The sequence below is a fragment of the Lineus longissimus genome, chromosome 9 (assembly GCF_910592395.1).
Source record: "Lineus longissimus chromosome 9, tnLinLong1.2, whole genome shotgun sequence".
Classification (NCBI taxonomy): domain Eukaryota; kingdom Metazoa; phylum Nemertea; class Pilidiophora; order Heteronemertea; family Lineidae; genus Lineus; species Lineus longissimus.
The window spans coordinates 13,192,867-13,216,525 of record NC_088316.1 but is presented as its reverse complement, the minus strand read 5'-3'; the positions used below and the strand labels follow the sequence as shown (position 1 = coordinate 13,216,525).

The 23,659-nt window shown below is 42.6% G+C and overlaps 4 protein-coding genes across 4 annotated transcripts; 2 read left to right on the top strand and 2 right to left on the bottom strand.

The window, feature by feature from the left end:
• The first annotated feature begins 2,384 nt into the window (after window positions 1-2,384).
• LOC135493648 (arylsulfatase B-like) lies at window positions 2,385-4,522 on the top strand. Its single transcript, XM_064781137.1, has 2 exons — window positions 2,385-2,423; window positions 2,629-4,522. The coding sequence occupies exon 2, from the start codon at window positions 2,648-2,650 to the stop codon at window positions 4,430-4,432; it is 1,785 nt and encodes a 594-aa protein (XP_064637207.1). The 5' UTR covers window positions 2,385-2,423; window positions 2,629-2,647; the 3' UTR covers window positions 4,433-4,522.
• A 189-nt stretch (window positions 4,523-4,711) lies between these two features.
• Window positions 4,712-10,467, bottom strand: LOC135493649 (leucine-rich repeat-containing protein 74A-like). The gene is made up of 12 exons (XM_064781138.1): window positions 10,357-10,467; window positions 9,568-9,814; window positions 9,271-9,458; window positions 8,737-8,844; window positions 8,287-8,380; window positions 7,822-7,871; window positions 7,449-7,530; window positions 6,849-7,129; window positions 6,417-6,512; window positions 5,864-6,121; window positions 5,479-5,564; window positions 4,712-4,953 (listed from the first exon to the last, which is right to left on the bottom strand). Exons 1-12 carry the CDS (start codon window positions 10,378-10,380, stop codon window positions 4,722-4,724), a joined length of 1,746 nt encoding a protein of 581 aa, XP_064637208.1. The 5' UTR covers window positions 10,381-10,467; the 3' UTR covers window positions 4,712-4,721.
• Window positions 10,468-12,753: 2,286 nt separating this feature from the next.
• LOC135494070 (leucine-rich repeat-containing protein 74B-like) lies at window positions 12,754-18,235 on the top strand. Its single transcript, XM_064781818.1, has 12 exons — window positions 12,754-12,795; window positions 13,125-13,380; window positions 13,609-13,796; window positions 14,017-14,124; window positions 14,444-14,537; window positions 14,846-14,895; window positions 15,050-15,131; window positions 15,747-16,027; window positions 16,355-16,450; window positions 16,918-17,175; window positions 17,344-17,429; window positions 18,007-18,235. The coding sequence occupies exons 1-12, from the start codon at window positions 12,754-12,756 to the stop codon at window positions 18,233-18,235; spliced, it is 1,770 nt and encodes a 589-aa protein (XP_064637888.1).
• A 701-nt stretch (window positions 18,236-18,936) lies between these two features.
• LOC135493563 (cytidine deaminase-like) lies at window positions 18,937-23,583 on the bottom strand. Its single transcript, XM_064780971.1, has 5 exons — window positions 23,259-23,583; window positions 22,810-22,929; window positions 22,472-22,583; window positions 22,221-22,278; window positions 18,937-21,711 (listed from the first exon to the last, which is right to left on the bottom strand). Exons 1-5 carry the CDS (start codon window positions 23,305-23,307, stop codon window positions 21,589-21,591), a joined length of 462 nt encoding a protein of 153 aa, XP_064637041.1. The 5' UTR covers window positions 23,308-23,583; the 3' UTR covers window positions 18,937-21,588.
• Window positions 23,584-23,659: the final 76 nt, after the last annotated feature.

Here is a 23,659-nt window from a genome sequence, read left to right as displayed (position 1 = left end):
AACGAGTTGGCTCTCTTCACTCATGCCATGTGGCCGGTAGAATTTCTTGAAACCAACTTTATTGCGTTGGTAGACTTTCCAAAGTCCTCTGGAATGACAACATAAGGCACAAGAGATAAACAGGAAATCCAAGAGCGCTGCGATGTAAAACACCGAATATTTCACACTCACCGGCATCACCAATGAATCCGGGATGACCTTGGTCTTATTGTCACTAATGCAAGTCTCCGCATGGCCGAATTCATCGAATATGGTAACTCCAGTGATAGTCAAAACAGTGACAAAAAACTGAATTGCCAAACATCGTAAGTCGTTTACTTTTGCTTTTGTCCATTTTCGCATCAACGGATGATCGAACAACTCTTGAACGCCATCTTTCTCAAGATCGGTTTCGAGCATGTGCCGCAGGAAGTACGTCGGTGCTAAAAGTCGCCTACTCTCTGGCCCCGGGCATTCATACTCCGTCAGGTCGTATCTGACTTTCCGAGTGATCAGGGATTCTGACAACACTCTCTTGTGGACACCTACCGTTTCGATAATAACCCCAAGGAGCAAAAAAGTTCCAAGCTTCGCGGCTACTTCCAGCGGGCGGAAACCATCTGCATCCTGAGAATGTAGAAGTTTTTTCTGGTTTTCGCCAGTTTTGGCAAGTTCTAAAATTTTCCAATACACGTTGCAGAGGTCACGTTCCTTCGCTGGTTGAGCAGCTGCCATCCAAACCAGAGCGTGAGCAATATTGTCCCCCTCTGCGTCTTTGGCATACACATCTGCGCCGTGGTCACAAAAGAGTTCGACCATGGCAGTGTCACCATGAACCGCTGCCAAGATCACTGGAAGTGTTCTTCTGAAGCATTTACCACGGTTTCCTTCACTTTCTGCACTCCTAAGCCCAGTTCCCTTGGCATGTTTTATGTCCACAAGCGTCATACTGAGTAATAAGGTGCTCCTCTCGGTAGCATCAGTCAGGAGAGTGTTAGCGTCCACAATATTTCGCTCTTGAATGGCTCCCAGAAGTTTTTTCTGCCATTTATCCAGTTGGTCATTCTCATTGACCGATTCAACATCCATGGTGTCAGCTTTGAGCACACCCGTAGTGCAGTAGTTCGGCGACAAAAACAAAAGTCACAGTTCCAGGCCGAAGGTCAAATCCTGGTCCACAAACTGCAGGCCACGGCCTGAGCAGAGCCACTCTTCCTCCGTGATTCTACTGTACCTGACTTTCTCTTCCTGCGTGCATCCAAGGCAAATGCAACCTACCGATACGAGTCCAATATGTACACAGTATGCAAGCGAGTTGTGGTACGACAACCACAGCCCATAATTGGACTGATACTGGCAACCGATTTGTTTGCTTTGTTTTAGTACAGCAATGTGATTATGTTTGAGGTGTCACGGGTCCATCGTCATCGGTTTCCCGAAACCGCCATTCAAAAACGGGTGCATGTGACGTGAAGCGGAGTTTCCACGTTAACGTGATTTATACTAGGGCCACTCGGGCCACTTACGGTCATCTGAAGCGGTAACAAAGCATGACTCGTTTCATATGCAATGCATCAGGAAGCAGAACCGAATACGGTCTTCCAAGTGTCATAGAGGTATGGTACTAAATGCGATGAATCATTGTTAGCAAGAGTATTAACGTATACCGGGAAACGTTTTGTGCTAACTTTGCTCAAGGAGAGCTCAAAACGTTATTAAAGCGGGTAAACTTGGTAATGGCTGTAAAAAAAACTGAGGCTTCTGGCTGGTATCAGCCAATCCCGTCTGGACATACTGCAAGCAATCCCATAGTCTGACACAGTCTGACACCGTATAACAGCACAACAAACATCGCGAAGGTAATTTTATGATGGAATTAATGGGTCAGACAATATTTACTCAAGAGCAAACCTGCTCCTGCGTTGTGGATTCATTTGCACTACTATGCACTCTTCAGGTTGGAGAGTATGTTTTCCACGTAAAAATGATTTCTACGTTTCAATTCTCTCTCTGTCTTTGTATTGAAAATGCAGATGTCAGTTTCTTGCTGTCTATCGTTGGGGGACTATCACAAATGGGAAATAACAGTCAAAAACGTTACCCTCGCCGGTATGTCGAATTAGGCCCGCAGTGCTTTTTTATGCATTCAATTAAGATACTTAGAGTATCACAGGCCTACTTTAATAAGAATTGAGCTTTTTAAGCCTTTGTGGATTTTAAACACATGGGTTAACATTAACTGCTTGTTGTGGTAGGACCTCTCTATTGTATTTGTATCTCTGAATACACGACATGTATTTATCAGCATAAGCAGTGGCGTGCATTAGTTGTATGTAAAATACAGAATACTCTTTGACCAGAGCATGTATGTACCCTGTGGATGTTCCGTGCATTGGCTTTGACCGACTCTGATATTTCGTCGTCTCCATATCTGCTATTCTAAGGTGAGTCAAAATTCGAATGTGGACTCATTTATCTTTGTCGTTGGGAGTGCCTTCTGATTCAACCGCTGTACGCCGATTTAAGCCTACAGACGGAATGTGTGTGGCATGGCAAGTGACGGCGGTGCTAGTAACGCTAGTAAGCCTAAGGTCGGGAATCATGGTAGATCGAACAAACTTTGAAACATTTTTCTTACATGTTTTGCAGGCGAAAATAGCCCAACACAATGGCAAAATGGGTCGAAGTTGGAGGTAAAAAATACGAAGAAGACTCTACATTCCATCCAGACAGGGTCGACCCACAAACAAGCTGGCCCGAGGAGGGTGGACATAGGAATCGGTTGGCCATGGTCAACGTTCACAGGGAAATACGACAAGGGTGGGAGAAAACAATGAGTATATTTCATCGCCGACGATATGGAAACACGGTCTATCTCGGAACTTTCATTTTTGTGGTTATATTTGTTTTCACCATTGGAGCAGCAATCAGGCACGGTGGACCGGATGTTTACAATATGAGAGCAACGCATGCGATCAGAAAAGCATTGTCTGCCCATGCGCGTAGATTTCTTCCGTTCTATCGGTCAGGCCCGATGAATGTGATTTTTATCGTCGCTGATGATTTGGGATGGAATGATATCGGTTATAGAAATCCAGAGGTAGTCACACAAAATTTGAACAGATTAGCCAGAGAGGGCGTGGTTTTGAATCAGTCATATGTCCAGTCCACGTGTTCGCCATCACGTGCCGCCATGATGACTGGGTATTACCCGCATAGGATGGGACTGCAGCATCGAACAATCACAGTGAACCAGGCTAAGTTCATCCCGCTGAGTATCCCAACATTGGCCGAGGAGTTGAAATCTCGAGGATATACAACTCGAATTGTAGGAAAATGGCATGTCGGCCATTGCAACTGGAAATACACGCCGACAAACCGTGGTTTCGATTCTCACTTTGGATATTTGGGCGCATCAGAGGACTATTACAAACACACTGCTCGCGGTGTGCACGACTACTGGAACAACACTGCACCTGACTTCGACCATGAAAATGTTTATTCGACGGACACATTCGCAGATATTGCAGTTGACCTGATACGAGATCATGCCGCAACTCGCGCAGAGCCTCTTTTCATGTATCTGGCGTTTCAATCAATCCACGGCCCGCTGAACGAGCCACCAGGGCGATACATATCGCCTCGGCATAACGAGAACACGAAGAAGAACCGACGAACAGTCAACAACATGATCTTGGCACTTGACGTAGCTATCGGGAGGGTAGCAAACGCTTTGGAAGAAACGGGCATGATGGGAAACACGCTGTTAGTTTTCACGAGTGACAATGGGGGCGCTTTAGACTCTTGGGGAGACAATACTCCGCTGCGTGGCGGAAAATTCACCCAGTGGGAGGGCGGCACGAGGGCAGTCACGTTCATAAACAGTCCAATGGTAAAGTCTCCTGGACGAGAATTTAACGGGCTTTTTCACGCGGTTGATTGGGCGCCCACGATTCTTGCTGCAGTGGACTCGCAGTTGAATTCTCAACAAATAGCTACATCTGATATGGACGGTTTGAATCAATGGGACAGTCTTGTAGAAAACACTCGTGGTATTACCCGCAATGACATGGTTTATATTTTTGATGAGGTGGACGGGACTTACGCATACCGATACGGACATTTCAAGCTAATTATTGGGCCACCAGTTTGTGCAGAATACCAGCATCAAATGACGGAAAATAAAGGTCCCGATCCCAACTGCTGGTACGACTCCATTCATACTAGGAAAAATACCACGTGTGACTACGAACTTGCCGACACCATGTTGTTCAATGTTGTTAACGATCCTGAGGAACGTTTCAATTTGGCTGCTCGGCGACCGGATGTAGTGAACGCCCTCAAACAGAAGATGAAAGAACTAAAAAAGGATGCCATCCCAAACCAGTCCAATGAACCAGTTGACATTAGCGGCAGCACGAAGGATGCTGTACTTTACCCAGGATGGTGCTAGTGTAGATTGGTACTACGATAATTCGATTTCGTCCAATTCAAGTCCCAATCTTTTGCTGGTGGAGCGTCATTGGACTGTTATAAATTGATAATAATAATATCCTTCTGTCTGCAGGTGTCTTAACTAATGTTGATAGACTACTAAAAGAATACTATTACGCACTATGATACATGTAGACAGTAATACAGCTACCATATTATACAATCAGCAAGATGTCCGATTCCTTTGACGTAAAATGATCGTGAAACTGCTTATAACAATGCGTGACACACCCCTCAATTGCCCCGCACTAGTCCTTTGCTTTTTCCGCTTCCTGAATCCCTCTTTTGAATCTGCCAACCGCCTTGCTTGCATTCATCATGGCTTGTACTCTCTTGACATTAGCGATGGCCATCATGGCTTTGAGTTTTTTGGTGAGCTTCCCCATCTCCGTATCCTCGTACGGTATGCCTTTCTCTTGAGCCTCCCTCTGCATCTTGGCCATGCGACGCTTGTGCTCCTTCTGGCCGTCGATAAGTTCCCTGCAATCGATAAAATTGAATACTGCCAATTTGTAAAGTTTTGCTCCTCTTCATTTCTGCAATTCGCGGATTTCAAAAAGAGGATAATAATAGCATGACGACAGTTTGTAATTCTCCCTCGAGATTGAGAGATGGTCTCTGTTGTCACACGGATGAACATGCATTCGCCACTGAGGCAAATCCGATATAAAGCAGTTTTCGCAATCCAAACGAACCACGTAGTACGAAAGCCTGTGGTGTCATCAAATCCTCTGCTAACTCATTTACGCAAAACTCGATAATCATCTTTTATATAGTGGAAGGAGAAGTCGGGATAACTTCAAAAAAAGATGTTCATAAAATGCATTTACATACTTCGCCAGTCGTCGTTCGTAGCTCGTCTTCGTAAGGCTTGCGAAACCAACCCATTACACTGTCATTCACAGGAACCAAAACATTACTTCAAAGGAATGTGTTAAAGTAATACGTTTTTGCTGGCTCTGATATGACGGCTCAACACATATTCACAGTAAACAATGCACTCACTTGTAATCGACTTCACCATCCCCGTCAGCGTCCAGTTTATTTATCAAGCGATTCAAAGCTTTTGTAGACATTGGGACATTGATTTTCTATAGAAGTATATAAAAGGCAAGAGCAGGATTACAAGGAATATCGAAGTATGTTGATGTGATATTGCAAAACAAAACGGGTAGAGGTTCGGCGTCACAAGAAGAATTTTCCAAGGAAGCTGTACATGTATGAAGTCCGACTCCACTCTGCATTTTCCGGTGCCATTGCCGCTGCGTCAAAGCTAACCTCCTGCGGGTACCTGTCAATTTAAAACCTACCAGCGCGGTTTGCGGGAGGCCCAGCCAACGGTTTGTTCTCAAAGAGATGTCCGGCGCGCGATGTCCTACGATCAACCTACCAACAGACCTTCCCTAAACTCCTCCCTCTCCAAACTTTGACTTCCATCCGCGTCCAGCGACACGAACAGGTCAATCAGTCGCAGGTTCCGTAGCCTCATGAACTCCATCAATACCATCATGGGGTCTTCATTATTGAAGTCATCCTGGTCTTTCCGCCCCTCCTTCTCCTCTAAGACTATACCGTGCTTGATGTCGAACTTTCTTTTAGTCCTGAGTTCGGATAATTTCTCTGCGAAGGTATACTCCACGCACTGGCTCTGGGTTTGGAAGGAAATAGAATTCGAGGCTTATGTCAAAGATTACAACGAGAAGGGTTTTACTTTACCTCGTCGATACCGTATGTCCAGAAACACAATTACTGTACAGTAATTCTATGTTTTAGCACCGATTGATTTTTTCTTTGATAACGAAAATATGTTTGAATTGGAAAATTGCAAAGGAATTTGCCTATTCCACCAGAATAAAACTAATGCAAGTTATAATATATCTTCCAGAAAGTCGCAAAAAGAATGAGGTGCGAAAATGTACGCGGTAGTTTTACTGTATACTTACTGAAATGTCTACGAATTCTAGCTGAAGATTTTCACTCTCATCGATTGTTTTTAAGATGGCACTGGCTCCCTCTGCCGTAATAGGGTTCTGGCTTAACTGAAGATGATAAGCACTTTTCAAATAAACATCAAAATGTCTTAAGTTTGGGTAAATATATGGTTGTTTTCTTGTACCAGTGATTTTTGGGTGAGTTGCCGGGTGAGTAAGGGAAAGGGAACTTGTATGGAGAAGGGAGACACAATCAATGGTGTTGTATACATGTACGTAATGCCCGCGGCATACTATAAAATATTGACATGTTTAAAGGAAGCCGGAAATATACAGGGAGAGAGCCTCCCTCAGCTATAAAGGCTTCAGCACGTGTACTCGACGAAACGTCCCTTCCGGTATGGAATTTGAGCGTTTTAAAATAATACCGCCCATGCTGAATACCTTGAGTGTTGTCAGCGATGTGTTCCTCCCAACTCCTCGGAGCAACGTGTTTAAGCAGGCCCTGTCTATGCGGTTACAAGTCAGGTCCAACTCAAGCAAAGTGGTGTTCTTCGGTAGGTTGTCGGCAAGATGATTGCATCCTTCTGCCCCGAAGCCATTCCAGGCCAGGTTGAGATGCGTTATGGTACTGTTCACAGCTAAAAGCTTTGCCATGGCGATGGCACCTTTCCGCCGCAAATGATTCCAACTGAGGTCTAGTTTCTCGAGATACTTATTTTTTTCTGAAAAGGAAACGGGATATGTTCTGATAAACCTCAGACAAGGTAAAGCCAACGTAAATGTTCTGCTTCTGAGCACCACCCATGATACTATACACTTGTGACATATCTTGTGTCAAACAATGCCCGTAACCAGGAGGCTACAGAGGTTCGGACGACCCCGCTTCTTTTTTCTTTCCTTGATGATAGGTCAACCGACATGTGTGATTGTTACAGCTGTTGGACTACTACTTCCTTCAAATGAGGAAGCCCCAGTGAAGGCGTACACCGCCGATCCAATCATCAGACAGGTTTTACCATGGACAGGCGATGGGTTACTTACGTAATGCTTCAGCTAAAACGATTCCTCCTTGTTCTCTGAAGCAGTTGTGACTAAGGTCCAGTTCCGTTATGTAAGCGTTTTCCTGAAAATGAACCAAGAGAACCACGAATGCTGAAAAACCCTTCGACGTAATGAGTTTAGAAGGCTACTACATGTCGAGTGGCTGCTGACGAAGTGCGTTCAAGGAATAAAACGCTGAAGAATCAACATCACTGGACAATGATGACCCACTGATATCCAGGCAGGCATTCTGATCTTGGAGGAAAAGGAGACGTTTTTGATTTTTTGCAGATATAAAACATGTATCCATTCAGATAATTATTTTTATAACGAATACTTTGGAGATGTAGCTTGGCCTGCTTTAGCTTCTCACCCGAATCACTGCAGCAAAATAACTTGCATCACCTTCCTCGAAACCATTCCCTGGAAATATGGATGGAACACGGTGTAAAATAAATGGTCAACCATCAGGACTCACTGCTCACTCCGTATTATTCACCAACAACGCGCTTGGTAGGCTATAATGCATGGATTCTCCTTAGCGATCGTACCACTGATACAATTTGGAGTGTGACCGCAAGTTTGAAGAATCGGTGACATAGGAGATTTTCGACTGAACACGAAATGTTTAAATCAGTTTGACGTCATTCGTTAGGTTGGAAAATGACGTTATAAAATCCTACTATTAAAGCATTTGTAAATTCTAAACAGTACATGTATTCATATTCGTATTGAAAATGATCGAATTAGATGAGAACGGGTACCAACGAATGCAATGGACGTCACGTAACTAGATACCTAAAGGCGGTAGACAAAATTTTAATGAATCCAACCATACCTGACATTTTTAAGCAGGTCACCAACCGATTCTCTTTTAGCACATCCGTCAGTATTTTAGCACCTTCTGACTTGAGACCGTTATCAGACAAGTTCTGGAAGAAATACAAACTATAGGTGAACCTGGTGTGGAATGTTAATCTTGGCTATTAAAGATATCCCAACTACTGTCATTATACTAGACTCCTGAGACAGTCCACAGTCATCCTTAACATACTCTTCCTGTAGGAGAGGGGAGGGGAAAAGGACAATGTATCCAGCGTGTAAGGAGTGTACAATGTATTACATACATGCTTCTTGATTGGAGTAATATTTTACAGCAGTATATGCATATATTGATAGTCGATGGTCACTGTCGTACTGTTTCATCCGCAAATTGACTAGAAGGCCTCAACAACGTTACGTTGTTTCCGAAGCGAACCAATCAAGCTCATTTTATACCTGTACCTACCAGCTTCGAAATAAACATGTTTTCCGTGAGTAAGGAGGCGATTTGATGAGCTCCCACCGCTCCAATGCTGTTGCCGGAGATGTCGAGATCTAACACTTTAGTGTTCCGCTGAAACCATGGACAGGATAAGCAATGATAGGATGTTGTATTATTTGCCTGTGCCAAGTTATCTTTTCTCTCTATAATGAGATTTTTATAGAGTTTACACGGTGTTCAAGCAATTGACCGCACTCGAGTACGGAATACATTTCCGGTAGACGCGCCCCGCGATGATTTTCTGCACCTTGATCTCCAGTTTTTTTGAGATCGCTACAAATAAGTGGAGCCCGAAAGTTGTGACGAGATAGGCATGCGAGTTAGGATGGATATTTTGTGACTGGTGAAAAGAGAGGTGTAAGGATTGCATTACACCCCTCGTTTGCGAGAAAAGATTCATGCGAATCTATCGTAGCACGAAAGTGGGTTCATTGGCTTTGGCAGTGTTGGTTAAGTAAAACGCCAATAATAGAACGAAGAAGAAACCGCAATACTTACTACGAGAGCTATGATACAAGGTTTCAGCGCCTTCGGTCCCATTTCCTGGTGTGCCATGGTCATTCTGGGCGCCTTAAGAGCCTGTATAAAATGTCGTGAGGGCAAGATGCCCATCCTTTTACACGCCAATTCGTACGTCATCTGGTTATGGTCGATCTGCTCTTTGAGGCCAGCCGGATTATCGTCGCCTTCAACAAGAAAAGATGTATTAGCAATGAGATCAACATGTTACCACTAATAAATATACGAACTGAAGATATCATATGCCCCAACATCGCCAAAGCGTTCATTTCTTACCATCAAAGTCGAAATTCGGATCGAAGAAGTCCGCTTCCAGTTCACTGAGGTTAGTATTCGTAGCTTCTGTTCGTAAGGAAGGAACCGGCGACGGTGCCTCTTTTTCCGATTCTGGAATGCTCAACTTCTTTGACGAGCGTTTCCGGGCGAGTTTCTTGTGGGTTGTTTTCTGCTGGAAATGACCATACGCGGGTGGTCGATGTCCCTTGAAGGCCTCCGGGTGTTCACTGTAGTAATCATCGTCGTACTGACGGATAAAAAAGCAAGATTATCAACACCAGGACCTGGTTTTTCACAACAGATTTTGTCATTAACGCTAGCGTTAACTTAACTTAACCTAACTTAACCTTAACTTAACCGGGCCCAAGTGTCAACTTGTTTATTTCTACTTGACATAAAAAATGCTATCCACTATAAGTCCATTGGTGAATGTTTGGGCGCATCGTTTGGAGCATAAACTGCTGGTTGGATTTCTTTAAAGTTTTATCATTGTCCCTTACTTCGCTACCAAAAAGATCTCATAAACGAAACATGTATAAAGAGATGCTTATATATCTCCGTCGTTGCAGTAGGCCTACTGATTTCAGGCTGCTTTGCAATCAACGGGGTTGGTCTACATGTATTTTCAGTAGATGTGTCACGTCTGTGTGCCGGCTACAATATGTGGTGACATCAGTCAGCATATCACATGGACAGACTACTGTCGGGCATCCATAAGATTGTTCAGCTGATATCAAAACTAACTTGTGCGTGTAGTATGCATTTTCGCAGACGATAACATAGTCTTACCTGAATTTCGATGTTGACGCTCATAGTAGAAGAGAATGTATATAAGCTAGCTAAACTCAAATTTAATTTGACAAAACAATGGACTAATACGATAATCCAATGTGTATGTTGACGCACAGTGCTACATTAGTTTTCAGCGGCAGAAGTCCGTGTGCAATGCGCGGACGTTTAAACAAACTGACATTTGGCTGTATTACCTTAAACGATGGAACCGTTGATACTAGACGACAAAGAAAATGTTTCACACTTTTGATTTTGAATAATCCCAAAAGAGCTATCACAAACTTACAATGATACTGCCGAAATAATGCAGTTGAAGAGATGAAACAAACAGAAAACTAAAGGTTTTGATATCAGTTATGGCTGAAATTTAGTAAATACTTGCAATGATCATTACTTTCGGAGTTGTTCAAAATCAATAGTGTGCAATCTTTTTTGTGTCACCTTATACATGTTTCAAGTGTGTCATCAATGACGGATTCAAGAGACCCCCGCAGTTCCCAAAGCTGAAGCGAAGAATGTCTTTTCTCATGCTCTATCTATAGCATATACAGTTAGCCATGCCGCCCACCGCGAGAGACTTACAAAAAGCGGATACGCCTTTCAAATCAGATGGCCAAACTACAATTGATTATTATCCACAACAAGTTGTAACTTCTGGGTATAACTCGAAATGAAAACGAACATATCATTCAGTAGAGTTTGCTGAAATTCTATTGAGTTAACAAATTCTGTGTCAGTAAATGAGTGTAGGTCATTAGATTATAGATGTGCCTTTAGCTTTCGATGTAATGATGGCACAAACATATAAGGCGAGCCTTCGTGGCCGATACTCCTGTGAAGATTGCGAATGGTGTTTGTCTTTTGATTTCCGTAACCTAAGCGTATCATGGTCTATGAACTTTTCAACGACCGCATATACCTTCAATTGGTAGTTGTTGAAATAACTTCTTTTGTAGTAATGTTTGATAAAGATTCCATTTTTACGTTCATAATAAATCTTATCGCTTGTATTTTACGAACAAAACAGTCTCTTCAAGTGTACAGGGCCAGCTGAGGGTAGTGGGGAGAGGAGGGGACAATAAGTAATTAGCTTAACACTAAGGCATATAAGGGTTATCAGCCACTAAATGCTTATAAAGTATCGTATGCTGCCATTATCATCCCCCCCCCCTTCGTAATCAGATCGCTGTCTTACTCTCACCGTCATCTTTTAGTATTTAGTGTATCTCGTGATTATTATGGTCATTTGAATTCCGTAAAGTGTTCATGATAGCCGTATTTATAAAGAACTTTAATAGCATGTATCACCGTGTTAATAATTAAAATGCCATAAAAAGACTTGGCAGTGAGCGAAGTTGAAAGCGCTGAGTGATGATTGATTAGGTCTATTCATCAAGAATCTTACAGACTTTCAGTCAAAATGACAGGTCTATGTAAAGTTATGTCAATCATAATCCAGTTCGATAGGATATTTTTTCATATCTCTTTTCCATTGGTTCGCCATGTACACTGGGCTTACGGTGAACAGAATGAAACCTTCGAAAGGAATGTTGATAACAGTATGTATCATTATGTATTATTCGCATCATTCAAATCCAGTAACGGTCTGTGGATTTTTAAGCATGACATTTGAAATTTGAAAACCTTTTAAGTGCCCGAGATGTCGATGGTTCATAGCTGTGCATAGTTTGTATAACCGTATTGGTCTTGCTTAATCAAAGCCTAAAAAGAATCAAGACAATCAGAAAAGACGCTCACAGAACTGAAAATAGGATGTGGCAAGTAGTGGAGTCGACCTACATATGGGCGCGCAGGCATGGCCCAGAGCTGGTCAAGAATGTCTGATACCTGTCGGGAAACATTTTTAAAGAAGCAGGCCTTTAGGGTTCAAATCACGTTTTGTGGGATCTTTCATTTTTTCTTTGTCTTAATGACTACAGAGTAATAATGCACGGTGCATGAAATTTTGATAATTAAGATTGGCTCACTGTTTGAACATGTAGGATTACTGGGTTCAAAACGGCAAAAAGTGAAAACACACTAATAAAGCGAAAAAAAGCACCAAAAGCATGCAAAGGACGAAATAATAGTAAAGCTTGTTAGAACAGTAAGCAAAAGGCCAATCCGCACCGTCTAACGTCCACCGAAGACGGATTTGTAAAAATTCAAGCGTAAGAAACTGTACAATATTTCTACATTAATTCCCTTTAGCCGAACTACTCATTTCAAATCCCTAATCTCATATTTCAGTACAGTAAACATATACATAGAGCCGCTATAATGAATAGGCTTAATCCCAACAACTTCAACAAAGTGCGAAAGAAGTCGAGGTGAACCTTTGAATTGCCCAACTCCCTGTCCTCTTCGGAGGAGAGCGACGCTGAAGGATACGGAATGGAGGGCGAGAGGGGCGTCTACATCACTTCGTCGAAATTCGTAAGTTACTTTGGACATCATGATGCACCTACTCGTATAGTATATAAAATGATATGAAGAGAAGCGTTCGTTTTCAAAACGCGTCCAAACCGAACTGGAAAAGCAGTGAGTGACCGTCATCAACGATCTTTATTTGTTTTTGGCGTGTTTTTAAAATTGAGCAGGCTGGGTTCACCATCACAACAATGGTCTGCGGCGGCGGAATTATTAGACTGTATGTGTAGCTGCTGATATGGATGTATTATCAGTGGCACCACTGCAAATAACCTGCCAAATGCAAAGAAAGCGGGGACAACAAAGATTCAAACATTTGGCTTTTTATTTTTCAGTATGATGATGATTACTACAATGACCACCCGGAGGACTTCAAGGGACATCAACCGCCCGCGTACGGTCAATTCCAGCAGACGCACAGGACGCGAAAGAAACTCGTTCGGAAGCGCGAATCAAAACTGAGCAAATCGGACACGGAGAAAACACGTGTAGAGGCGCAGACTCAAGTCCCTGGCATGCGAAGAGATGCTTCCAATTACAACCTCGTTGAACCTGAGGGAGAATTCTTCGATCCTGACTTTGACTTCGATGGTAAGAATTGAACCTGACGCTATTACTAGTCATTTCCTAAGGACAGGGTGAGGTTTTGCAGTATACTCCACGGTCATGTAAAGTCTAGCGTCTACCGAAACGAAAATAAAAAATGACCCCCGCCCAAATTTCACGAAAGGGTTCGGACGAGAAACATTTTTGATTACCCTAAGCGCCGTATGTTTGCACGTTTTTCGTCTGAGTTCAAGATATATCCTCTTCTTGAAGGCGACGATAATCAGGAAGGCCACGATGAACATATCGATCAAAACCAGAGGACGTACGAGTTGGCGTGTAAGGGGCTTGGCATCCTGCCGTCACGCAATTTCATCAAGGCCCTCAGGGCGCCCAGAATGAACATGGCCCACCAGGAAATAGGAGCGAGAGCGATGAGACCCTGTATTATAGCTCTAGTGGTAAGTTTAACATCATTCATTTTTGATTTAATGTTGGAAGTACTAAAATCATTTTTAAACTTTCACATGGCTTTCTGCTCATTTTTAGCTGTTGGACTTACTTTCCTTTGTCTATACCTATAAAGCGATGTTCCTACATAACAGATACTCATCATCCAGACACGGCCCAGCCTTGTGCCTTTGCCGTGCACACTGAAACACTTCTGTACCATATTTTCAGCGGAACACTCAAGTGTTAGATCTGGATATCTCCGGCAACAGCATAGGACCGGAAGGTGCTCAACAGATCGCCTCCTTACTCACGGAAAACATGTTTATTACAAACCTCGTAGGTAATTTATTTGCTTCGAAATCACGTTGTTGTGGCATACAGTGCTTAGTTCTTTTCCCGGAATTAAACAGTCTGCCTGGCATGTCTTCTCTCATGTCATTTGAATGAACGACATGCTACAGAGCCTGGCTTACGCAGGATACTTCTATCATCATGATTATAGGACAAAGAATACTCATTGAAGTTGACCAAGTCCCAGCACTCACCCGGCTAAATAGCGTCCACACAGTTTATATGACTAAAGACTGGCCTATTTCTAGCGATGGGAGATACCACTGTTCATCACTTCCCACTCATGAAATCTCCCTTCTTCCAGAACTTGTCTGATAACGGTCTCAAGTCAGAAGGTGCTAAAATACTGACGGATGTGCTGCGAGAGAATCGCTTGGTGACCAACTTGAAACTGTCAGGTAGGTGACTGATATAGAATCTCATCTCGTCATTAGTTTCAAACATTGTTGGGGTTTTATCCCTTTAATTTACAAACATTATGATACTATCGACAAGTTGTTTAAATTTAAAATATAAGAAATATAAGCTTCTCAATTTGACCTGAAGGGTAAATCTTTTGTACATGTACATGTACATCGACTTGACTCATGCGTGCGCAGCGGATAGTATTTCTCTCTAGACATAACTGTGCGGCTAGATGTGCCGAAACTTTGTCAGGGAATCAAATGTTTTTTTGGTATCATACCATACCATACATGTTTTCCAGGGAATGGCTTCGAGGAGGGGGATGCAAACCATTTTGCTAAAGTTATCCAGGTGAGAAACTTACCTATAGCTCCTCATGGTTACGCCGGTGTGCACGAATCTAATACCCAAGTCGTACTTTCCCCGTAGAAAAAAAACATCATTGAAGTGGTCAGAGCCAAAATGTTAGTCTTGTGCTCCAAAACAAAATTTGTATGATTTTCAGGAAAACGCTTACATAACGGAACTAGACCTCAGTCACAACGGCTTCAGAGAACAAGGAGGAATCGTTTTAGCTGAAGCTTTACGTAAGTTGACCTTTTTCTTCTTCATCATCTTCGTCTTCTTCTTCTTCAAAGGTACATGCCACTCGAGCTATAGTTATGTTTCTCACTAGTGGTGTTGTCTTTGGCTTGCCCTGCCAAATACAACCAGATACATTGCAAGAAACATGTAATTATGATTAAAATCATAATTCAGGCCGATTCGAGGAAATCTTTCCAATAGCATTCCGCGAAGATGACGTCACTGCAGCTGCTGCCCTATTTCCCCATCGCTGAATTACAGGCAATGTCGGACAAACATGTGGTTTCGTAATGGATTCAGGCTTTCTAACTAGGGCAGTTATATTCAATCTGGCACTATGTCCGAGTGTTGGAAATACTACATAATTGCTCTGAATATTTCTCTCTCTGACTCTATGGTATCATTCATGCTAAAAACAATGCAGGGTCAAAGATAATTGACTTTGAAATTAGCTCAAATGCGTAGAAATAAGTGTCGATGTCCGACTGTCACGTGACTAAAACGTCATCAATATCTTATGCAAATGACCTTGTGAGCTATAAATAGTAACTTCGCGCAATGCTATTCCAACCTCTCTATCAAACTTTACGTCTCTCTTATTCGTGTTTTTTTTAAAGAAAAAAATAAATATCTGGAAAAGCTAGACCTCAGTTGGAATCATTTGCGATGGAAAGGTGCCATAGCCATGGCAAAGCTTCTAGCTGTGAACCATACCATAACGCATCTCAACCTGGCCTGGAACGGCTTCGGGGCCGAGGGATGCAATCATCTCGCCGACAACCTACCGAAGAACACCACTTTGCTGGAGTTGGACCTGACTTGTAATCGCATAGACAGGGCCTGCTTAAACACGTTGCTTCGAGGAATTGGGAGGAACAAATCGCTGAATACACTAAAGGTGATAAGGGGTACATCGTTCGGATTTTCTGGTTGGTCCGAACACACAGTTATACACAATGGCGTAGTACAGTTATCATGCATGCAAGTTTGCTGAAACTTGGTATTTATATTACTTGGATGTCTGCCTACGCAACGGCAATGTTGATCAAACAGTTTTTTTGCTAATAAGAAAAGCTTTTTGATACACATCGTAATGTTCTGTGTTGCACAAATAAATGTATAGAAAGCTTCAAGAGATCCGCGTCTGGTTAGGTTTCACGCGAATTTTCTACATGTTGTTGCTATACAAATGGAATTACTATAGACATTTCTCATCTAATTTAAGATGAGCAAGAATCCCATCACCGCAGAGGGCGCCACCGCAGTCGTAAAAACAATAGAAGAGAACCCAAATTGCCCATTAGAATTCATCGATATTACGGTAGGTATTTGCCATAAATGCACTACACACGTTAGAGCTCACGTAATGGAGTATTGAACTCTAGTTTGGAAATTCATATGGTCTTTAGACTTGGTGTTATTGTAAACCCTCGAATATATTAAATACTTATGTCAGTTCAAAAATTATCAAATATCGAATATCAAAGCCCCTCCCAATGGAATACATTGCCAAGTTCATGACCGAAAAATATCAAATACCAAATATCAAAGGCCCTCCCCATCAAACATTGGCGCCAAACAAAATATCAAATATCAATATCAAAGGGCCTCCTCTCCAAATATCGTGAGGTGGAGTGATGATAAACAAGTAATTTATTTTGAATGGCCTAAGACGCCGTCTGCCTCTATTTTGCCGCCTGGTCGTGACTGGGGACGAAGGCAGTTACTTTTCCAATCTGTATGTTGCGTGATATCAATGCCTCACACTAACACTTTTTCATCAATAAGGGCCAGTGCGTAGAATATGCCTTCGCAGACAAATTGTCTGCTCTTAAGGCGAAAAGAAAATTCGACATCAAGCATGGTATAGTCTTGGAGGAGAAGGAAGGGCGGAAAGACCAGGATGACTTCACCAATGAAGACCCCATGATGGTCTTGATGGAGTTCATGAGGCTACGGAATCTGCGGCTGATGGACCTATTCGTTGCGCTGGACGCTGATGGCAGTAAGAGTTTGGAGAGGGAGGAGTTTCGAGACGGTCTAATGGTAAGTGATAAGACAATGGCAAATGACTGATTGCAGCTGCGGGAAACACTTCACGCTACGTTAAAATAACGCCAGTATTCGTGATAAAACTTGTCTTGAACAACACAGGCCCTGATCAAATTTGGACGATAACGGTGGTAACGCGATCTCCCTACTTTCTTATTTTAGAAAATCAAGGTTCCAATGTCCACTAAAGCTCTGGACCGCTTGATCAATAAACTAGACGCTGACGGGGATGGTGAAGTCGATTACAAGTAAGTACACTCTTAAAAATAGAGGTGATTGAGCTTTTGAAAACCTTTAAGGGTTTTTCGGCCTGCACGAATATGCAAGCCGTAGAGGTTTTCAGAGCAATTATATTTTTGGAGGTTTTTCACAATCTAAAAAAAAATAGTTTGGTTCATTTTCATTTTACTGAAAACCTCTTCTGCTTAGTTATTTGTGTTGGCCAAATAACGTTTAGAAGTTTTTTAGCACTCCCCAAAATCCCGTTATTTCTAAGAGTGCATAGTTAGTTGTCGATATTTTATTCTGAGCCCGCAACCTAAAAGGTAATCGTCAAACGACAGGGTCATCCATGCACAGTCATCACTACTTGCATTTTAATAAAAAATCGCCGGCAGGCACCGAGTAGAAATCCCTGAAGATCTGCATGCCTAAAAGTATGCCCAAATACGGGTTTGGTGATTTGTTGATTTGCTGCCCATTTGGATGTAAAGGCTTGGAATTCCTCGAGGATGGCCCCTAAATGGATCTTGACAGCATGAACATAGCCGACAGTTTTACATATCAAAAAGGTTCTGTGTCTAATTCATCCCATTCAATTCGCAGGGAACTAATGGACGGCCAGAAGGATCACAAGCGTCGCATGGCGAAGATGCAGCTGGAAGCAAAAGAAAAAGGTATCGCGTACGAGGACACGGACATGGGGAGACTCACCAAAAAGCTAAAGGCCATTCTGGCGTTTTCTAATACCAAGAAAGTTCAAAATGTTGTGAATGTAAGCAAGGCGGTTAGCAGACTAAAAGGAGGGCTACCTGCAACAACCGGTGAGGCATAGAAAATGGACACAAACATTTTGATTGAAACGTCATGAGCCAAAAACATTGGCAAGCGAGACAGAAATCATTACACAGAATGTACATTTAGAATTGAAGCGACAGTGTAACATTGCTGGCAGAAGACACCTCCAATTACTATAAATGATGTGCTAAAAACTCGTCTCCATCGACAATTCTGCGTCCGAGCCATTATAATCGTAGTCATTATGACACTCCGCTGAAGGGAATATGATATCATCATTGAGCTATTTGCGAGCCGAAGAGACTTGTTAATGTGATCCGGTATGATTTGATATGCCATATTCTCACCGAATATTAATGACAATTATGTATGTTTGAATGACGGCTTCATGCAAGAATACTTCCTTTGTCCGCTGATAATCGTTGCGAGATGCAAGTACAACTAGGAGCCGGAGTGAAAGTGAATGACTCTGGGAAAGAGATGGGTCAAACCATTTAAGTTCCTGCGGGACACCGACTCCTGTCTCACTGATAACTGCAACAAAATCGTATTGTTCGCACTCACTGCACTATTTTTGCTGGCACCGAACTGTCGTTAACTCAGCAATGTTTCTAATGTAGGCTAATATATCACACGAAATGATGAAATATTATCGGCGGTGGTGTTAAAACTGTGTTAAGTTTGTTTTGGTCTGAATGCGTTTTACGTTTCTTGGCGTTCGCTCTGCACTTGAATAACCCATTCTCCAGGATCTATTACTCTTCCAAGGCGGGATGAGCTTTTCTAATAGGGCGGCCGCAGTCTTCAATTTTAGACATAAAAGGTGCAGGCCTGACAGCATGCAGAGAGCAGCGGTTTCTTGACAGACACGAGACAAGAAGTGAACGCTTGGAATATAATACCATTTGGAAAAGTCCTATTCGGGTGCAGCGGCGGCCATGGTGACGTTACACAGCCCGGAGATGGTCTCTCCACTTTCGGAGGTAACATCCTACATTCAAATGTACGTATACCCAGTGGTAATTCTGTTTGGGCTGGTTGGAAATACACTCAGCTTTCTCGTCATGAATTTACCCAGTAACCGATCAAACGTCATGTCTTTCTATTTCAAAATCTTGGCGATTTCAGACACACAATCTCTTGTAACGAACCTGCTTCCTGGATTCATCTTGAAGCTGCTACCAAATATCATCAGCAATCACCCCGCAGGAGATTTTCTTTGCGTGTTGCAATTTTTCCTTGGGATGGTTTCCTTTAACATTTCGATTTGGCTAATAACTACTGTTGCTCTTGACCGATTCATTGTTGTGAAATTTCCCCTCAAAGCAAACTTGTGGTGCACGATGAAGCGAGCAAGGGTTCTAGTTTCGGCGAACGTGCTTTTACACATCATTATCTACATACCAAATGCATTTCGTTCTACACAACAGGATGGATCGGGTACCCTTACATATTGTAAAATACCGGTGGTTCTAGAATGGTACCTTTTAGTCTTTGACATCCTTAACGCAGTCGTCGACGTCATAATTCCGCTTGGGCTTTTATTCATGCTGAACATTGCCATTATAATTAGCCTAAGTCAAAGTAGGTCTGATGTCATAGGCGACACCAGCACTGGTAAAAAATCTCGTTCAAAGAAGGAAAGGAATTTGACAGTGATGTTGGTGGTTGTTGCGACCTCTTTGCTTATTCTTATTCTGCCTTACACGATTGACTCCATGGCTTGGCGGTGCTGCTTGGGCGACGTCCTTGTTTCGAACCCAGCCGCCAGGGCGCTATCGTTCGAGATAGGCTTCGTGCTCTGCGTAGTGAGTAATGCGATCAATTTCTGCCTCTACTTGGGGAGCAGCGCCAAGTTTAAGGGGGATCTTCGATCACTTTTACATGTACCATCATAACAGCGTCATGAAAGCAAAGGCTAACAAAATGTTCACTCTTGATCAGATTACTTTTTCTACATTGTTATGACCAATTAATTCAAAGGACTGTATGGTCAAGCAATTACCCTTGCCAGAGTAACGCCTCTGAACGCCTGGGTCGGTAGTACCAGGCTACATACACACACCAAAAACATTACCAAAGCGATTAGCTACATGTAGTTAAGTATATCTTAATTCAGGATCCCAGTGTGTGTAATATTTCGATAGTGGATAGTTATGGATACGGAGGCATCAATAATCTTTAGTCGAGAAATAAGACAAGTTCGAAAACGGACCCCGACAACATCGAGTGATCGCTGTCGAGGTCCGGTTTTCAAACGTGTAGGATTTTTTATGGAAGACCACCGGGGAATGGCTACATGCACGCGCAGCAATCTCGTGTGATGTGCATGATGAGCCATTAAAACTAATCGCGGCGCAACACAGTCGAAATTGCTCTTGTGAGGTGATCAACTTACAGCCAGAGGCCCAATGATATAATGAGGAAGTAGAGACATGAGCGTGATTCCCAAACAATACCTTAAAGCGAACTGGAACCGCCAAGCCAGTTCGTATGATCTCGTTTTCATTTCCCGCGTATCGGGTGATCAGAGCGAGGCATGAATGAAACATGGCGCCTAGCTGTCAATCATTCAGTGACGTCACTACTATGGAATTTACTACGAAAATTCATGAATGAAAGATCGCATGACTCACGTGATTCTCACATGATTCTCAATAATAACAAATTGAACTGCGCATGCTCGGGCACTGGGGGCGGAGCTACAAATCTGAACTCGACTTTCTCGGACGGTGAAAGTCGAAAAGTTGAATAAATCGCTCGGCGGTTCCAGTTCGCTTTAAGGGGTACGCCGTTCGCATCTTATTAATCGTGAGTCAGGAATACATGTACATAGTATGTCATTAATGTAATGGAAGTCGGGCGGCTGCTGATCATGCCAGTGTCTATAATCTTCCACTTTCCCTTAAATTCATGTAAACTATTTAAAAATACATGAATTTAAAAAGACATGAATTTAAGGGAGAAGGTGCAGACATGAGGAAAGAACAACTCGAAGGTCGAGAATTTAAAAATTGAATGTTTTTTTTTATTGATATCGACTTGGAAGCACGAACAAATCAATACCGGCGAGACAGGAATCCAAGAACAACTAGGGTCATGATAGTTAGTGTTCATCGTTCCTGTTCCCATGGGTTGGTTGGAGAAAAATGTCTTTATTCATGCATGCATGGCTCCCATATTGCGGTATAGTCTGGGAATAACATAAAACGGTTTAATGACACATTCTCAGTTTCGTTAGAAAATTCTTTAGAAAGGAGTTATAACTGTTCTTTTAAGAAAAAATAAACTACGCTGGATATGACAAAAAAGGGCAGTTAAAACATTCGAAATATGAAGTCCGTGGAACCTAAGAGTCAGAGTGTTTTTGACTGGTCAGTTGTCGAACTCTCACGAGATTCTTTCCTCTTCGAGAGTTGAAGGCATGAATGGTCGGGGCATCATGTTGCCGGCCTTGAACTTGTACCAGGAGAGGTCGTGCTGAACCATGTAGACGTCCCAGTCCGTCCCAAACTGAAATAAAAGAGAATGTAACAGAGTCATACAAAACCATTAATGATGTGATTATAACGATTTGATAATGACTGGACGCGGTTTGATGTGTACGCTCATTATGTGATACCATGTCACTTCTAGTGCGTCATGGAGCAATTCTGTCGGCGAATATTACTGATGGATGTGGTAACGGCTTCATCGTCACCACCATCACAATGCTAGTCGGCGGAGAAGTAGAAAATGTCACCTTGGAAAACTGTCTGTCCATATGTATGGTGTACTCCTACGGATTATGGGAGATATAGTTCTGAAGAGGCCAAGACCGCCATAGCTCAGAGATTTTAAGCGCAATAGAATCATTTGTCCCCTGGACATTTTATCCTAGGACGTATTAAACCTCCACGAAGGCATGGGCCATATAATTGTTGGTATTGTAACAGCTTCCTGCCACCACCATATTTGTTTCAGTGTTGATAAATGGCCATCATTTAATTGTTGCGATTGTAAAAGAAATTCGAACCATTTACCTCAATAATGCACTGCCTACAAGCTCCGCAAGGCCCAGTTACAGTTCCGATGCTGTCGCTGAAAGAACAGCAGTTAACAATGTTAGACACTCTCCATGTCGGACATTCTTAAACTAAAGTCATGATGAAGTTTGCATTAAAGTCTTATTGCAGCACAGAGCGATGAAAAGTCACGATTTTTCAATCAATGTTTGGCTAAAGGTGTTCCTTGATAAGATTTCGTGTTCAGAAGGTAAAGGCGGCCAACTTACGCCGAGATTGCCATTGCAGAGAATTTTTTATATCCACTTGTCACTGCGTTGTTGATGACCACCCTCTCGGCACAAACACACAGTGGGTAGGAGGCGTTCTCAACATTACAACCTGAAATAAAGCAGACAAGAATCGTACCTTTCCCTATGAGTGCATGCCGATTTTCAACATGCAATGGCATCTCTTGTAACCAAACCATGGCCTTGGTTATTGGACCACTTGTAAACAACCGAAGCCAGCTACCGGCCATATATTGGTTTTTGAACCAGCAACCACAAAGACCTGAATGAATTGTTGATCCTATTAATTTCTCGCCAGAAATAAAACTGTCACTTACCGACGAATATCGTGCCATCAGTTGTAAGTAATGCTGACCCGACCCTGTAGTTGCTGTAAGGGCAATGGGCGTTTTCTTTCGCTTTTATAGCCTTCAGGCATATCTCCTTTAACTTAGCATCTGGAAGAGGTGGTGTTGAAAATTACTTGGACACAATGCAAGGGAGAGAGAGATTATTGGCAATAGTATTCATCCTATTTCGCAACAAAATTTGAACTGAACAGACATGAAAGACTGCTGTTATCTACACTGCTATTGAAGGACCGTCCACATACGTTCGTTTTTTTGGAAATATAAGTTGAAGTGCCCAAACCTAGAATATCAGCATGATTTAGACATCAAGCACAACACGTTTTCGACGACCATTTAACATCGAGTGTCTTTTTATACAGCATGTATATATACAGTCTAAGAAAAAAATTTAAATCGGAAATATCTGGACAACTTACCGAGCGAGTTAATGCTGACACCCCTTACTTCTCCTGACACAGTATCCATCCCTGGATGCAATGATCACGTGATTGCCGTGCGAAAATTTCCAAGCTTCAAGGGCTAAAGCCTTGTCAGGAGCCTTGATTCAACCGGATTGCGCGAACGTGTGAAGTTGAACCACAGAATAACTGATAAAGATGGATGTCCCAGACGATGAAAAGACCCAATTCTCAATAGTGACCACATGCACTTGTTTGGGTATGCATTGTATTGTAAGGACCGATGTATTGGCTGGCAGCTGGCCATTATACGACTGAGTTTTGACCCATTGAACCTGGTACGGAGCACTTCATGTAGGGTATTATACCTGTACACATTATCTTTAAAGGCATATACGCCGTTCGTTAAATATTTTTGG

Coding starts and splice junctions, on each gene's coding strand:
- LOC135493648 (XM_064781137.1), top strand. CDS start 2,648: ATGGCAAAATGGGTCGAAGTTGGAGGTAAAAAATACGAAGAAGACTCT.
- LOC135493649 (XM_064781138.1), bottom strand. CDS start 10,380: ATGAGCGTCAACATCGAAATTCAG. Junction 6,122..6,416: donor TAGAATTCGTAGACATTTCA/GTAAGTATACAG, acceptor TTCCAAACCCAG/AGCCAGTGCGTGGAGTATAC. Junction 4,954..5,478: donor GATGGTGAAGTCGATTACAA/GTGAGTGCATTG, acceptor TATCGATTGCAG/GGAACTTATCGACGGCCAGA.
- LOC135494070 (XM_064781818.1), top strand. CDS start 12,754: ATGGAGGGCGAGAGGGGCGTCTACATCACTTCGTCGAAATTC. Junction 12,796..13,124: donor ACATCACTTCGTCGAAATTC/GTAAGTTACTTT, acceptor TTTATTTTTCAG/TATGATGATGATTACTACAA. Junction 17,176..17,343: donor AGTTTCGAGACGGTCTAATG/GTAAGTGATAAG, acceptor TTCTTATTTTAG/AAAATCAAGGTTCCAATGTC.
- LOC135493563 (XM_064780971.1), bottom strand. CDS start 23,307: ATGGATACTGTGTCAGGAGAAGTAAGGGGTGTCAGCATTAACTCGCTC. Junction 22,584..22,809: donor TGATGGCACGATATTCGTCG/GTAAGTGACAGT, acceptor GCTTTATTTCAG/GTTGTAATGTTGAGAACGCC. Junction 22,279..22,471: donor TCTGCAATGGCAATCTCGGC/GTAAGTTGGCCG, acceptor CTGTTCTTTCAG/CGACAGCATCGGAACTGTAA.